At 46.3% G+C, this 16,377-nt stretch overlaps 1 protein-coding gene across 1 annotated transcript in view; it reads left to right on the forward strand.

Moving 5' to 3' along the window:
• Window positions 1–16,377, forward strand: part of LOC144140010 (beta-mannosidase-like) — a 119,488-nt gene that overhangs the window by 60,155 nt on the left and 42,956 nt on the right. The window contains exons 8-10 of the mRNA XM_077672224.1: window positions 6,164–6,308; window positions 7,425–7,567; window positions 11,536–11,712. Of these exons, the coding sequence (XP_077528350.1) occupies window positions 6,164–6,308; window positions 7,425–7,567; window positions 11,536–11,712 (465 nt within the window). The remainder of the gene's footprint in view (window positions 1–6,163; window positions 6,309–7,424; window positions 7,568–11,535; window positions 11,713–16,377) is intronic.

Raw genomic sequence — 16,377 nt, forward strand, 5'->3', positions numbered from 1 at the left:
TTTCAAAAACTTTGCTGAGATACGATGTCAGTGCATAGGTCGATAGCTTGAGGCAACACCTGCGTCTTTTCTTTCTATCAAAATTGGAACAACAGTAGCCTTTTTCAGTTTTGGGGGAATGTATCCGTGGTTCTCCACTCTATTGAGGACGAATAATAACGACATTTGCGTTTCAAAATGCAAGCTCGTAGTCGATTCACAATGAACATTAGCTAGCACAGGCGCTGTCTTACTTAGAGGGTTCAGGCAAGCTTTGAGGTCAGCAACACTAAAACAAGTGTTGCATAGTTATTTTGAAGTTTATATCCCTTGAGTTTGTAGCTTTTCTTCCTCGTGCGTGATCTTCAGAAACTTACAAGAATAGTGAGCTGCGCATGATACAGAATCAAAGTAGGAGCCCAGGGTCTCTGCCTGTTTTTGCAGTCTCACCGGCATTTTCAACTACAGGTCGAATGATGGTTTGCTTCTTTTGCAGGTTGTATATTCTGTTCCACACTTCTTTGGTCAATGTAACAGCTGATGCCCTCTGGGACCCTAAACTCCCCCTGCTCTCACCTTTTGCCAGCCTCCTTATGCCTTTTCATTGTGATTCGGCGCTTCTGAAGTTGATGTCATTTTAGGATGTCGCTGACCTACGAAAAAGGCTTCATGCCGCATTCTGCTTCTTTCTAGTATTTCACAGTCTTGATTCCATAAAGGTTTTCCCTTTGTATGGCCGCTCCTAGGACGAATAAAATGAGTAACTGGTTCAAGCATGTGACTTTTAATGAAGGATAAACCGCTATCGATGTCGATAAAATCCAGATTATCACGTTGAAGATATATGTAACTTGACGATACTCTTTTCAGTTGGCAGACGCTACCTTCCTACGTGATACACTGTTCTGAATCCCACAATATGACCTTTTTTCTCAATTATGACTGAGTAGTAACTTCCTCACGGGTCATGCCGTACTTGCCAACCATATAGCGACGAAACAAGAGCTGAGCAAAGGATGATGAATACCTGAGAAACTGATGACTACGGTTTGTGGCTGGGACTATAATATGTTGGCTTCTTTTAGTTCAATGTGCATGTTCTGAAGGAAAGAAAAAATTGTTCCCTTATTCGCGGCGTGGAATCATATTTCTTGCAAACCCATAGACGATGCTGGGTGTTGTAGTCGCCTGCTATAAGCGTATGGTTATTGGAGCTGGTTTATAAGGTTTCAAACTGAGTTTTCCTCTTGTATGTCAGGGGAAAATTGATTCACCATATTGTACTAGACTGTGTAGCCAAACCACACTCACTGCTGCTACAGCCTCCAGTTCAGTAGGGAGTTTCGCATCCGAAGCTGTGGCTGACCTTGGCAGAATAATCGCGACACCACCTGCCTGATGGTTGGCTAGTGTTTTGCCTGTCCAGTGTGTATGTGATGTATTTTGGAAAACAAATTACGTGCTTACCCTTAAAATCTTCCAGAGCCTTTTGCTGGAGGAGACACCTTAACGGGTTCTGGATATGTTACTGTGACCTCGTAGCCTGCGGTGGTTTGCGCCGATCCTTCAGCGCGCTTGACTCCAAGGATGCCTTACTTGTCTGCACATCCTTTTCCCAAGGCTTCTATGGGGACAGTAACGTTAGTCAGCTATGCAGACCGGGAAGCTGCAACTGACAAATTGGCCGTTTTGTTGGCATGTTTAGTTGTAGGAGCAGCACCTGGCATTGTTTGCACCTAGGCAGCAGAATATGTCTCCTCAGGCCCGCTCAACGAGGTGCCTGATGTGTCCAATGGCGCCAATTGCGACGCTGCATGATGCGCCACGTCTGCGTAAGCTATCTTCTGCGTTATAGCAAGACACCTTCGTTCCTCGGGTAGTGGACATTTTTTTACCCTCAGTGCATTAATTTCTTGCTTTTTTTCCACTGTTGCCACGAACAGTAGTATGCAGCATTGTCACCTTCTGCAGTTTATACAGTGGGGAGGTGCGAATCACGTCTCCGAGGCGTACTGACATTTGCGGAATCTTGAACATCACTGGACGACGCCGGTTTGGGATGTAAGGTCTGACTCCTATTTTTATGTACCCAGCTTCTTCACTTTCTCGTAGAACTGTCGTTCCAAAGCTGAGGATGATATGCTTTTTAAGAATCTTTTTGTTCTCCTACCGGATTATTATTCTCTTTACTTTCACAGCATAGCGTAAGGGAAGTCCTTCAAGGATCCCGTTTGCAGATAAGTCAAGGGATTCTACCCCACGGTTCACTCCGCGAACGGTGTTCATGGAGCGGTGAGGGCTTATGCTGAGAGGAACGTCATCTGTTTTGTGAACATTTTTAAACTGACTGCACTTCTCTTTTTCTTCACTTCGATCAGCCGTTCGCAACTTGTCATCTTTCTCGCTTTGTAGCCGACCCCGAAAAAACTCGACAGACATTTGGTGAAAGGAAAGGGGCCCTTTCTCCTAGTGAAGGGCTCTCATTTTCAGATTCGACCAAATGGAATCGCGGGAATAACTCCAGGTTTCGGCCTTTGAAAAGTCCAAGGTTGCCTCACTGCACCCTCCTTTCAGAGAGCGATTTGTGAAAAAGGGATTCAAAGATATACAACCAGTGTGTGTTCTGTGGAAAGGCTGGCCCAGCAAGGGAGCGTGACTTTGTAGCAAACGCAAGCAGTGTTTTATCACGATAACGTTATGCTCGGAATCAAGACTAATGTCTTTGCACATGGTTAACCCTTGCCCCTGCAACAGAATAGAATTACAAAGAAAGGAGGTGAAAGGAGAGGGTTAGGAAAGGCGATAAGAATCTACAGAGCTGAGGAGAGGGCAGAAAAAGGCGACAGGCTGATGCCCTCGGGCATTTCCAACAGTGGGCACCGCCTACGAGAAGCGGGTCTAAAGTTGAGTGTTGCCGCCGCTAAAAAGCCATTAAGGTCCAAAAAACCCCTGACGTTACGTCCGCCAACCAGGATGCCCTTTTCCCCTGACACAGCTAGGCCACGAATAGCCGGGACGAGGCGGGTGATACGAACATGCCCTCGAGTCCATGGTATCGCACACACCAAATGCGTACAAGTGTGCGCACCGCTGACGGGCCGAAGGCACTGGTGGCGCTACTCACCATACATTTTTGCACTCAAGGTACTCTCTGCAGAGGCAACTGCCCCTCCTTTCTCCTTCTCCTACCTCTTACTTTCAGCCTATTTTTTTTTTCAAAACTCACATTAACCTAACCGGGAGGGTTCGCACAACGCAATTAAATTTTGCAATGTTCGCATAGCTCGCACGAGATCTGATTGTACAGCCTGAGTTGCTTAGTGGCTTGTTCATAGCTCGGCCGTTCTTCCTACCAAAAAAAGCCACCCCAACTTTAATTGCAGCAGGGTAACTTCAAAAGAGAACGGCTTTATCTTTACAACAAAAAATTAGTGCCGTTCCCTCTGCGAAGAAAGATGACCTGCGAATCTAGACGCCGTACACGAAATGAGCGAAACATAACAGGTTTGTTTGTAATTTGCAATGCAGCAATTATCCCTTAGCCTAATGAAACTTAGAATAACTCAAGGTTCATTCTAGCGGACAAACATGGAGCTGTCTGTTTCCCTCCCGCATCGTAAATATCTTACTAGCTGGGTGACACACCAACCAAATCCGCTCGACCACTGAAGACACCGCAAAGTTCGCATTGGGCCAGTGGACGTACATGTTTAAGCCTCGCACCAGCACAACGGACATGGGGTCAGTGAGGGCATGAAACCTATATTTGCGCGTGCACGTCCCTCCCCCTTCCCTCCACTTCCAACTCGTGCCTGATAAACCAGCAACCAGTTATGTGCGCCTGCTGATCAGTGGATGGCGTCGCCAAAATATGTCCCTCTGAAAGCCCTTCAAGCTGAACAAGAAACATTCGATCACGTCGACGTTGCTGTTCATACGGGAGGGATTCCCAGCTTTTCGGCGAGCTGGAATTTGTGGTGGAAACGGCGGGGGACAGCGGCTTTAAGTTGTTTTCGCACCCATTGGCGCGTCTGTACCAGCAGACGGACTTTCGATTCCCGCTGTTCTTCTTTCGACCAAACGACACGCGTCTGTCCATAGGGAGTTAAAACCTTGAAGGACACGAGGTTTATTCTGGCTAGTGGACAAACATGTGGCTGTCCGTTTCCGACTTGCGTCATAGGCATCTCACTGTCTGCGTAACACACGAACCCCAAAACCAAACCGCTCGACCATTGAGGACAGCTGACAGGTCGCATTAAGCCCCTATATTTCCACGTTTAAATTTTCCACCATCACAGCCCGCGTGTCATCGCTAGCGGCATGAAGACTAACTGTGCCTCCAAGCCCCTATGCTTCCAGGCCCAACCAGCCAACGCAAAAAGCGACCACCGGCGATGTGCGCGTGCTTAGGTGTGAAATACACGTGTGAAAATGTTGTGGGGAAAGCCTTTCACGCTGAAAAAGAATTATGGTTTCACGTCGGCGTTCAGAGCGGGCGAGTTGCTCTGATAACGCTTGTTAAGGGCGCTCTCGCCGTTATCAGGCGATTGCTCAGATTGTGACGAAGCATCGGTGGTTGCGAGGGGAAGAACAGTTGGGAAACTGGTGTCGGCGGTGGCTTGCAGGTGCGCAGCAGCGGCACCAGGTAAATCGGCTTCACCGGAAGGAAAACTAGGGGTTTAGACGCGTACTGCTTTACAATAAAAAGGTATGTCTCTTTTATGGTGGCTGTATGCTGAGGGTGGAGTGTCTTGAAGGTTTCTTGCTATTTCTAATAAAAGCGTGACTGATAGATATTCATTACCCATATTGGGTTCTAACCTGTCAAGATTATGCTGTGGTTTAGCACGCCAACTCCGTAAAATCTGTGTCAGAATAGTTCTAGTGTAACCTGATTTGCGACAGGGTATTCTAACCACACTCATGCGTAGGAGCCTGGGCGTAAAGACTTCGGTGCTTCTTTATGTATTAGGTATAGGAGCTTGATCCGGCAGGAATAACTTGAATGAGTTGTTAGGCAGAAAGTCTTGCGCGTGTCACCAAACGCGAACAAGGACCGTCGTCATCGTTGTCTATTCTAACGTTTTAAATAGGCTTCCGCCCTAACTAATAATAAAAAAACACAATGTAGTTCGAGTGAAATTCGAACCGAGGCAGAGAGGGATAGCGCACAGTGCGTTGCCACACTGCTAACGTTGCACCCTACCAGCAAGAGAGAGAGTTACACTGGTGGTTTAGAACAAGGCACGCCAGCAGTCAGACGGGGTTCTGACTGTTTGGAAGCTTCCACACGAAGTGCGTCCGTCTGCCTGTACAAGTGAAATTGGAAGTAGGAGATGAATTTCGTCGGGCTGTACATTAAGGTAGAAATAGTACTCCATAACACATTATAGGCAGCATCAGATGGTTCTATTTAATTTTGCTATCTTGTCGCCGTGCCTTGTTCATTCACGTTTTCTAATACTTTCCTAAGCTTCGTCCACCGTTAGACCTTGAATGCGGAGAATGAGCATTCTTACTCAGCCATTCGACCTTGTGTAGAGCTTCTAAGGTCAGCAAACGGCGGGGAAATATCTTTATTCTGTAGATTGAATTTCATCAGGCATAAAACAAAAATACATCCAATGCTTGTTTTGTGTTGTATGAATTTAGTGTTCATCATAATCATTAAACGTACTGTGGATTGCTAGCTGAAAAAAATGTCGGCTCCCTCGCAGAGATAGGAATTAAGGTAAGGTGACGCTTTTATCCCTGAATGCTTTTGTTGAATTGAACTGGCGTGTGACATGTTTTGGAAAGTTTGTGCTTGGCGTACTTGGAGAGTTTTCACAGAGTGGGCTGCGGCAATTGCGTTGGGAAATCTGAGAAATAATGACATACGTTTAAGGTTTTAGCCTCCTTGGCGAAAACGTCACTGCCTGCAACGGCAAAGAAAATGCATGCAGATACTGGGGCTGCTCCAGGCGCCCTCTCCCCCACTCCCCACCACGAAGAGCTTCCTCGGCCAATCCCTCGGGAGCGGTCCCGGAAACCGAGCAATGACATTTAAATTCGCCCCGCCCCCTCCCCGCCGTGATCGTTTACTAGGAGCCGCGGGTAATTTTCTCTACCTCACACCCTGCGCGCTTGCAACATAACGAGCAGAATAAATAAATCTTCGGAACTTTATTTTTATTTACAGGCATCGGTAGAACCTTGGTGGCCGTCAGGATACGGCAAACAGAAACTCTACAACTTGACCATAAGGGTCACAGTGGGGGCGGAAGTTGTGGAGAAGACTATCAGAATTGCTTTCAGGTTTGTCGAACTGAACGAAGACCCAGTCGGTGAGTGGTCGCAACCTCTCTTCAATTGTTGGTAAACTTGTAAGAAAAAAGTTAGCGTGGATGACATGGTAGTGCGTACCGTCATCAGGGTTCTGTTACTACTAAAAAAGTTGTTTGGCGCTACAAAAATGTGTAAATGTGTACACCAGTGCAGTTTCGTTAAAAATTCAAACGAATATATCCCAGCCAGTACAGAGAACGTACACAGCTCCTGCGGTGTTTTCGCGTGTTGTTGATTATTGTGGTGTTGGCCTGCTTTCACTTCAACACAATTTTGTCTATGAGCGCACTTTTGCATACGTATAAAAAAATCTGTTCTATGCATCCAGCTATTCATCAATGTACCTGGCATGTCCGTACATCGGCAGAAAAAAACTAAAATTCTTGATCGATTTCTACGCCAGAGTGAATAACAGAGATTGTTTCACATGACCAGTCATGCAGTCGCCATGGTTGCCTCTCCGAAAATTTTATTCGCCCGTACTGCCTAATCACGTGGGACTCGCCCACCTAGAGAATAGAGTGAGAGATAACTTGCTCAGCACTTATCTGCTGTGAATACGTGTTTGCCTGTTACTTGCAATACAAGGTCACTTTAACATTTGAGGCCTGAGAATCAGTCATTACTAAACAGCACTTGGCTGAGAATCAGGCTATCTGTAAAATTTCTGATTCGGATATTTCTTTCCCCATTGTGTGGCGATCCACTTTAATTCTTGCGTAACACTCTTGAAATTATCTCGATCTGGCAGACATGGCTGATCAAGATAACGTGGAGTCATTGTCAGGGATAGCTGCAGAACTGCGGCTTGTGGAACGATGTGCATAGGGTGCATTAAGTAAACCTTTGTGTACAAGGCGATTTTACATGAAGGGGAGGCCTTATTCTCTTTGTACCTTCCTTTTCGGGTGTTTCTTGTTCGCGCTGGGGATCGCTGTGAGGAGCTAGTTTCTGAAGCCGCTACCTCAAAGCCGTGTGTTGAGTCTGTGCATGTTTATGGTGACAATACGTAGACAAAACCTATGTACGCAACCTGCACATGCCTTCTGATTGTTAATTAAGACAGTTAGTACGTGCATACCCTTCACGAGCGCCGGTTCTGCTTTGCTTCACAGAAGGTCACATGGATGCAAAAGAGTTTTACTTCAAGGTGAACGGCGTCCCCATATATGCAAAGGGAGCCAACTGGGTTCCCGCAGATGTCCTTCCTGAAAGAGCCACTCCAGAATACGTCACAGACTTGCTTCTGTCGGCCAAGGTACGGCTAGTCAAGCGTTAGCCCTTGTTACACTCAAGAGATATGTAGTGTTGAGAGAAATTCCGAACTACGTCTACGTCTAAGTTTCCGTGCTTTAAGGAATCTTTTGGAAATCTGGGAGTGTGTTTGAAATACGTTTCTACTTAGAGTGTACGAAATGTTACGCAGGTATTTCCAATATGTTTCAAAAAACTATCGCACTAATTATAAATGCTCAACTACGCCCGCCTACTGCTAACTTTTTGGTTTTAGAGGTCTTCTGGAAATTTGAAAGGGTGTTTGTACTAGGTATATATTCACAGTTTACGAGTTGTTACGCAGAAATTTGTAATAGGTTTCAAAAGACATTCGCAGAAATTTATTTCTTTATTACCTGTCTCAGCAACATTGCCACAAACGTTTCCGCAAGGAGAGATATATAGATATTCCGCATGTTGTATACGGCAGGCTTTGCGCTTAAGGAAAAGTATATTAGTAGTCGTTTGTACTGTCTCTTTTAATATTTACACAGCACGCGATGATAACTCTATTCATTTGAAACATAAAAGTATGCGAATAAAAATAAATTGTGATGTAACCTCTGTTTTAGGTCAGACAGGGTCAATATAATGTATGATGGAACGTCTTCCTGTTCGCGTATAGCAGAGGACGCGACAGCAACATCGGCGTCATGAGCACCCACCAAGCAGTGGGAAAGGCTTGTGCCGCGCCCGCACTAGTTCAATTAAAGCCCTCATACCACCGGTCGTGTCTTCTCCGCTCTTCTGCGACGGCTTGGCAGCCGGAGGACATCGAGGTTCCTAACGTAAGGATGAAATTCGGGATCTCAAGAGAAGGCCAACGTCATCAACACACGGAGCCACGGAAGCCACGGGAACAGACGTGCCGCTTACGATCCTGGCTCCAGTATCCCCGGCCGCCAGCTTACCGCCATGCGACAGGCACTTCAATGCCGCCAGACCTTCCGCTGAAAACTGGACGGATTATTACACGAACAGGGAAGGACATTGCGAGGGCAACCAGGACATTTGGCGTCCAAGGTAAGCGTACTGCTTGAACCGGTCGAGGCGCTTCACGAGCAGATAAAGAACTTGACGACCTCATCTCTGATGAGGCGCCAGACGACCTGCTGGACGTGGAACCTCGGAAGCTACAACACAGGGAGACAAGGTCGGGAATGGCCGATGAGCAGCGAGTCTACTACGGTCAAGCTAATTAAGTTTCGTGTAAACCTCAAGCGCTTTTGCATGCAGCTTTTGTCGGCTCGGACCATGGCCTGAGCGCTACTGACAAATTTAGTTATGTGGACACCCTCGTCACTGGAGCTGCAACGTTGGCAGCATCTGGACATCAGTATAGTGAGGAGTGCTGCAAGGACGTAATTTATGTTATAAAACGCTCCTTCGGTGACGAGATTCACCACTCAAGATCACCTTTTAAGCTTTCTATGCTTAAAACTGGTACCATCGTCTTCAAGCGTACACAAAACTCTACAGCTATACGAACAGGTCCGAGTACACGTACGAAGATTGAAGGCAACTCCACTTGTCACTCCTCATTACTTAGCACCACTGCTTTTTGCTACAGGAGATTCTATGTAGATCATTACCCTTCACATGGTGTTGAAGCTTCGCGAACACTCCAACCCACCCAGCCTTCAACAACATCAACATCACGCGAACTTGTAGGTGAACCGAAGAACCAGACAACACAGCTCCAACACGAACTCCAGCAGCCTCCTCAGTTTTTCGACCATTAACTCCAGTGCCGAGAAGCCGCAGAGCCACATACCGGAGTCGGAACCACACGTACTCCAACACGGGAAGAACCACCTACGCAGCAATGACCTTGTACTACAAACACCAGGTCCGCTATACAAAATTGGGCCATCAAGTGTCAACAGTGCTTGTTCGGCCATTGGTCTACGTCTAAATTGAGTGGACTATTCCGAGCAAGAAGCAGCCGCTCACCAATGAACGAAGATGCTTCTGATTTCAGAATAATGGTCACTTCTCGAAAGACTGCCGCGGTTGAATGCGATGCGACAAGTGTTCAAAAGAAACTACCAAACACTAGGTGCACGCCTAACGCTCATTACTGGCAACAGTGACATATGAACCTTTCATATTGGTTTCCGGAAAAGCTGGGCCCACGGTCTTATTTTGAACTTTCATGCTGAGGTCAGAGGCTGCGCAACACAAGTGCTCTTCCGGATTTCCTTTGACGGCGGAAGCCAATGCGTCAAATAGACTAGGTTGCCAAACCCTACAAGAGGAGACTTTCCCTGGTATTCTGAATCTTCCCTCTACTTGAGCCTCCAGTGGATGTGATCTTTGAAATCAATTTCTCTATGCATAAGCATTGTGGAATCCTCCCCTCAGTCAAGTGGAGGGAGCAAATGGAGTGGAGGAGGAACTCAGAATACGGCCCTTTGGCTACGGGCATCTTTGGAGGGCAAAAAACGCTTAGAATTCTTAGAGTAGTATGTCTATTCATCATTGCAGAAAACACAGAGGTCCGTGCTGATTGAAGCGCAGGAAAGCGACGCAAGATGCAACAATATTATCCCCACCAGATGGCCATGCCGCAAAGACGATGGCGCGAATGCACTTAGACAAGCGGCACTCTCCGCACAAAGACTGCGGGAAACCAAAATAACGATCCTATTTGTCTCAGATCGCAACAGGTAACTTGGGGCCGCCACCTCAAGCCAGTTACTACAGCGCTCAAAGTAGTGAAAACATTGCGAAGCTGGACTCTCTAAGGCCCGTTTCCATTAGTAGCCAACGCCACTCGGTTAGAACTCAAGAACGGCACCACCTCATGTAGTGTATCTCTCCGCCAAAGCGCCGGACCCGTGACATCAGTGCGCGCGCGTTTTGAAAGGGGTTTGCTATGAATGCGTGATATCGTATGCCTTGTCTCACGCAGTTTGTTTGCCATCAGTGGAGTCGTTTATAAGCATTTTGTGTCCAAAAAATCACGAGAACGGCTCACGCCATGTTCAAAATATTCCCAGTAACACCCTACTTGCGTCGCGCGGAGAAACATCTGGCTACGGTGATAAGGCACAGCGGCAACTTCCGGTGCCGTTCTTAAGTTGTCACCGAGTATACCCACTCTTCCAGCGTTATCGTGCTTCGAGCATCCGTTATCATGTTTGAGCAACGCCGCCTGTACAAACATTGCCTAACGCATCGCCCACTTTCAAATGGGAGCGGTTGGGACGCTTTGTACAGGCACTCATCCGGTATGTGGCGCGCGCCGGCGGACGTCTCGCCTTACGTCACTGCTCGTGAGTCGCGAACACTGCACTGCTGCACCCACTTCTACAGCGTGTGTCTGTCAACTTGCCTCGAAGGCGTGGGAGTGCCGCCCGGGGAACGCTAGAAAAACTTTCAACTATTTTGCATACTTTCCGAGAAGGGGCGCTCGCTGGCGGACATGAAAGCACGTAGGAAAGCTACGGAGCGGGAAAGGGTAAGAGAGAAAAGCGGGAGAGTGGCTGTTTGGCCATTTTTTGCTGACGCGTTAGGCAAGGATTATACCGGGGGTGTTACTTTCGGCCACAGGCGCCTGAATTGTTTTGGCCTGCCGGGTTGTTTTGGCGCAATACCATAGTTGGACGGCGTGCAGGCGGTGACACTAGAAGAGTACACCGGTAGATTGCCCGTCCTCGAAATAAGCTTCCCGTTGACAATACCCCGCAGCTCCGTGGTGTAAGTGTGACTATGCTCAACGCGAGTGTCTTGTACTACTCTTCAACGCAGCGGTACCGGAGGTACGAAGATAGCGTCCAAGAAAGTGGCCCTGTTGTGTGTCTTCTAAATAAATTGTGCTCAACAGAAAATTGCACCAGGGTTCCAATTTGCAGTAGTTATGGGACTCCTTGTATTACTTTAATGTTTCGTGGAGCTTGCTTTACTAATCAATCTGCTAGAAAAAATGTAATGCGAACACCATTCCAGGAGGCGAACATGAACATGCTTCGCGTCTGGGGTGGTGGGATCTACGAGAGCGACCACTTCTACGACACCGCGGACGAGCTTGGACTGCTCATCTGGCAAGACATGATGTTTGCCTCGAGCCAGTATCCCAGCGACCGTGACTTTTTGGAAAACGTTGAGGTTGAAGTAAAGCAGCAGGTAAGTTCTAACAAAAACATTAAATGACTGGTCCCCCGACCCTGAACAGCAAAACATACAGTGAGGGCTGTTGTAGCTGCGATTCAATTCGTAAATCAAACTGTGGAATAACGGCAAGGTAAATTACATGGTGTCAACGCAAATGTTCACGGGAAATGTTGTGTAAAACGTGCCACATTACTGGCCGTATTTTTATTGTCTCAGAGAGGACGAATAAAAGGTGAAATTCGACTAAGGTGCACATTGCAGAAAAGGGACAGCAGGCAAGGGAGGAAAAAGGACCAGTGCCTGTCCTGTGCCCTCTCTTGTCCGCTATCCCTATTTATTGCGCTGTTCACCTTAGTCAAATTAAAATGACCAACAAGCCCAACCATTTCTCTGTTCCCATAAAAGACAAAGTTTAAGAAATGAATTTACAAAAACATTTACACCTTGTTTGCCGTCATAACAAAAGGGTGCTACTTGCTGTTCTGCATTGAGACACTTCATTATCGTTTGCTTTACCAAAGCAGTTAATATTACTTGGAAGCAATAATTTAGCATTAGCTGCTTAATAGGAAAGAAATAACTATTTAAAGTGGACGGCATTTTGTGGAGAATGCGAAAAAGTTCGCGGTGAACACGGTTTTTGGTGGCTTAATAGAACGAAAGTGCTGCTTCACACAATTAGACCTTGGTTCTCTCAGGAACCGCAGCAGCTGTTTTACTGCTGTAGGTGGAAACCATAAGCGTACTTAAGTCTACCCTCGATACTTCGTATAAATTGGTACTTCCACAACGGCACTTCGCATAGGGCAGTTGTAGTTTGGGTCACACAACTAAACTATTTAAGAAACACCGGTCACAGCACAAAAGCCCACGCATAAGCGTATGCGAATGCATATTATTTTTTATATTTTTGGTGTTTACTCCCTTAACATTTGGTTTTTACCTTTGAAATCTCGCTATGTTTCGAAGCAGATTGAATTTCGCGCGACTAGTACATTGAGCATATTTTACGGCTTGGAGACTTAAGTCTGAAGTCGGAGGCCTCCATTGCATTGAACAACGTATCTCAGGACAAATCTTGGGCATTCGGGAACATCATGAAAAGTAGATCGCATTCTGCACTATGCTCCAACGACATTTTCCTTTTTGTTGGTGCTTCACAAAATTTTCCTCTATACTCTCTCTGGCCACGATAAAGCCAAATTTTTGCTTCCACTATTTCATTCGATTGCCTCGCGGTAGCGCCATCTGTAAGGGATTTTTGTTTTCGTTGTTCGTAGAGCACCTCTGGAAGGCGTTTTTTTTTCAGTTCGTACTTATCTCGTCTCTTTTCGACAGCGTTTCTAAGAGTGATTTTTTTATTTTCAAACGCAGAAATTATTTTCGATTTCACTTTGGCCTAAGCGATTGCTGATAGCGTCGTGATGTACCCATGTTTTCTTTCAAGTATGCCCAGGGATTTCATTTTGCTCAACTATTGTGGAATGTACGACACCTGCCACAACTATTAGTTGTTTTGCAAATATATTGAATAGATACCCCTCGGAAGAGTGTTCCATTACCTTCCTGTCGATGGGATTAAGACAGGTGGCCTAACTGTTTCGCATTTTGGGAGCCCAAAAAGCACTATACGTTTTAAAAAAAACTTCCTGAAAAGCTGACTTTGTTTTCTATCCCAGGCGCAATGGAAGGTTTTCCTTCTTCTGAGCACGAGGTCGCGGGTTCGATTCCCGGCCGCGGCGGCTGCTTTTCTGATGGAGGCGAAAAGCAAAAACGCCCGTGTGTACGAGATTTCGGCGCACGTTAAAGATCCCCAGGTGGTCAAAATTAGTCCGGAGCCCTCCACTACGGCGCGCCTCATCGCCTGCGTTGCGTCGGCGCGTTAAACCCTACAATCAATCAATCAAGATTTTCCTTCTTCTATGATAAGTGTTACTTTGGAAGCCTGTAATGCATTTTCTGGATTTAGTTTTCAAAGCGAAGCTTTCAGTCTTTCGCTGATGTCACCTGTAATTCACCTAAGACGCACTGCACAAAATCAAGCTTTCTATTATAAATATGATGATGATAATAATTATGGCTGAATTGAAAAAAAGTAACTCCTTTCGCGTGGTCGGAATCGAACCTGGGTCCTTCACGTAAAAAAGCCGACGTATATGCGGTCCGGCACTTTGTCACGGTCAGAGAAGTGTGAAGTTCAAGTGGGGTGCATGGACGGCCAAATTTAGACAGAAAATGACCCCTCCATCTGTTCACGACGATACTTAAAGGCTACGTAAGCCATGGAGTGGTAATTCGGGCAAAACACCCCGAAAGCACAACCGAAGTGCAGTAAACTGTTTTCAGAAGAATACGTGTGTAACGTGGGGTGGTGGGATGTGGATCCGCTCGCTTCTAGGTTGGTTTGTTTGGCGTTAGGTCAATTTTGAAAAGTTTCGCGCATCCCAGTGTTGTCGTTTCCATAGAGGGGTATGTTAATTTGTCGCAGATTCTATCTCGCTGCTTCTATTGAGTTGCCAAATACTTCAGCCGTAATACTGCCTGCGCACGAGCACAAGTTGTGTGAGATTGTACAAAACACAAGCGCCAGAAACTGCCATTTACTTACGCAAACACAACTATGACGTGTTAAAAATATTTTGCGACTTGCCTTTTCCTGAGTTCTGAAAAGACGGTTTCTAAACTGCTGCACTTCTGTCGCCCATTGCATTTTCGTCTTCGTTATTCACCATCTACTCCTCCGCAAAAATTATCCTAAATGTATCCCATATTGCCCTTGACGTACCAGATTGTGAGATCATGAAAGGTTTCAGTCAGTTTGTCAAAAACGTGAAGCGTATGGTTACGGGCCAATAATGCCGCGATATAATGTAACCTTGGCCACTAAAAAGCTGGGAGACATGTGGAGGGAAAATTTCGTGGTACCTGACTTGTAGGCGACAGTCATTTTTTGCGATTGACCTAGCCTTTTGTGACAGCGTCGGGTATTTGGGCACAGTCGACAAGTTCTGAATGGTCAAAAGGCAAAACAAACCGAATGGCCTGAAGGGGGCTATTCGGTTTTTGCAGTTTTCGCATGTGCAGTTTTCACCACCACACTCCTCAATTGCTGTGATCATTAATTTTCTCCGCTTCCAAAGCGATAGAAAGAAATATCGTAAGCACCGGATGTAACACGTAATCATAGATAGGTTCGAGAGGCTCGTAGAAACTCTAACACGTGACGCGTCGCACCTTCTCTGAGATCACATCTCCCGTAGGGGAATATGAAATCACCTCATGGGGCAGGTGAAGGTTCTCTTCTAAGCAAATCACACAGAAATTTCTCCGCTGCGGATAATTGTTGCAGCAGTTCACAATGAAGCAAACTAAACCGCCATCCCTACGTCCCGTCCCCACGCCCGATGAGCACAAACAATATAATGCAATGCTGGCCCTTGAAGACAGTGTCTGCGCTAAGTTTGAAGCAAACAGGTTTGCCTGGTTGAGCAAGCAAGCGTCCGCTCTCCTGATGTCCTTGGTCCCGTGAGATTGATTCTGTGAAGGCCAGACTTTTCTATGGTGTTCGCGTGCCATGTTTCGGAAACGAATGATAGCGGCGTGATTTCTCGCCCTACTTGCCTCGACGGCTTCCTACGCTTAGCTGTCAGAAGATTTGTTGCCTTGTTCTGTAATGTCGTACGGGAGGCACGGAAATGTGAAGTTGAAGTCGCAATAGCAGAGATGTTTGAAAAAAAGTTGAGAGCCTGCAACGAGTTTTCCGCGGGTATTTTTCAGCTCCCACAGAAGAGCTGACATTGAATTCCCGAATAATGTGGAATGCTGTGCTTTCCAGGTTGTTAAGTTGCCGTGCGCAGGTTCGAGAGCAACGCAACGCAAGATCTTCATGTAGACGCCGCAATATTGACTTCGCAGTCCACCACATGCTCAAACTGAGTATGACCAGAATTCGTATTGCTTTTACTGGTCACGAAACCCCAGGGTTTGGTTGATATACTGACCATTAGCACCTCTACTGGAGCCACTGCTGATCATACGGATGCAGCTGTCGAGCGCGCCGCTGCCCCCTAATGTATTTCTGTAGTACCGGACAAAAAGTGGTCGTTACTTTATACCCGCACGCTACTAATTGGCTACATGTTTTTCAGTTGTGAGCGACACGTCATCGAATCTTTTTGAACGTACACTACTCTCCTTCATTACAGATTCCTTTCCGATACCCCTTGACTAGTACGACTGCGGCCGATAACTGCACTGCTGTACTTGGGTTTTGGCGCACCATGCTCATTTTTTGGACTGTCTACCTTCCGTTATATTTTTGTTTTTGCGGAAGGTACAAGCAAAACATACACGGCCGGTCAAGGTGTGGAAGCGAATCTACGCAAAACAAGGTTATTCGATGAAAGGAAGGAAATACCCACCGTTTGGGTTCTGCAGTTGCATAGTTTATCTATTCCGCTGCATTGCGCAGAATACGGTATAAAAGAGAAAATATAAAGTCTATGGTAACTTGGAGGATAAAATGATACGAAGACAACGATAAAACAATGTCACCTCATGATACAACAAAAATTCACCAGCTTACTTGGGAGTAAAAATGCTTGGTTGAGGGCGAAACTGAATTTAATTCTTGCTTCTTAATGTGAAGCACACGGCGTAAACAGGATATCAGAGAGT

Source organism: Haemaphysalis longicornis, unplaced genomic scaffold, assembly GCF_048455015.1.
Source record: "Haemaphysalis longicornis isolate Haplotype H1 unplaced genomic scaffold, Haemaphysalis longicornis Haplotype H1 scaffold_5, whole genome shotgun sequence".
In the NCBI taxonomy this organism is placed as follows: Eukaryota; Metazoa; Arthropoda; class Arachnida; order Ixodida; family Ixodidae; genus Haemaphysalis; species Haemaphysalis longicornis.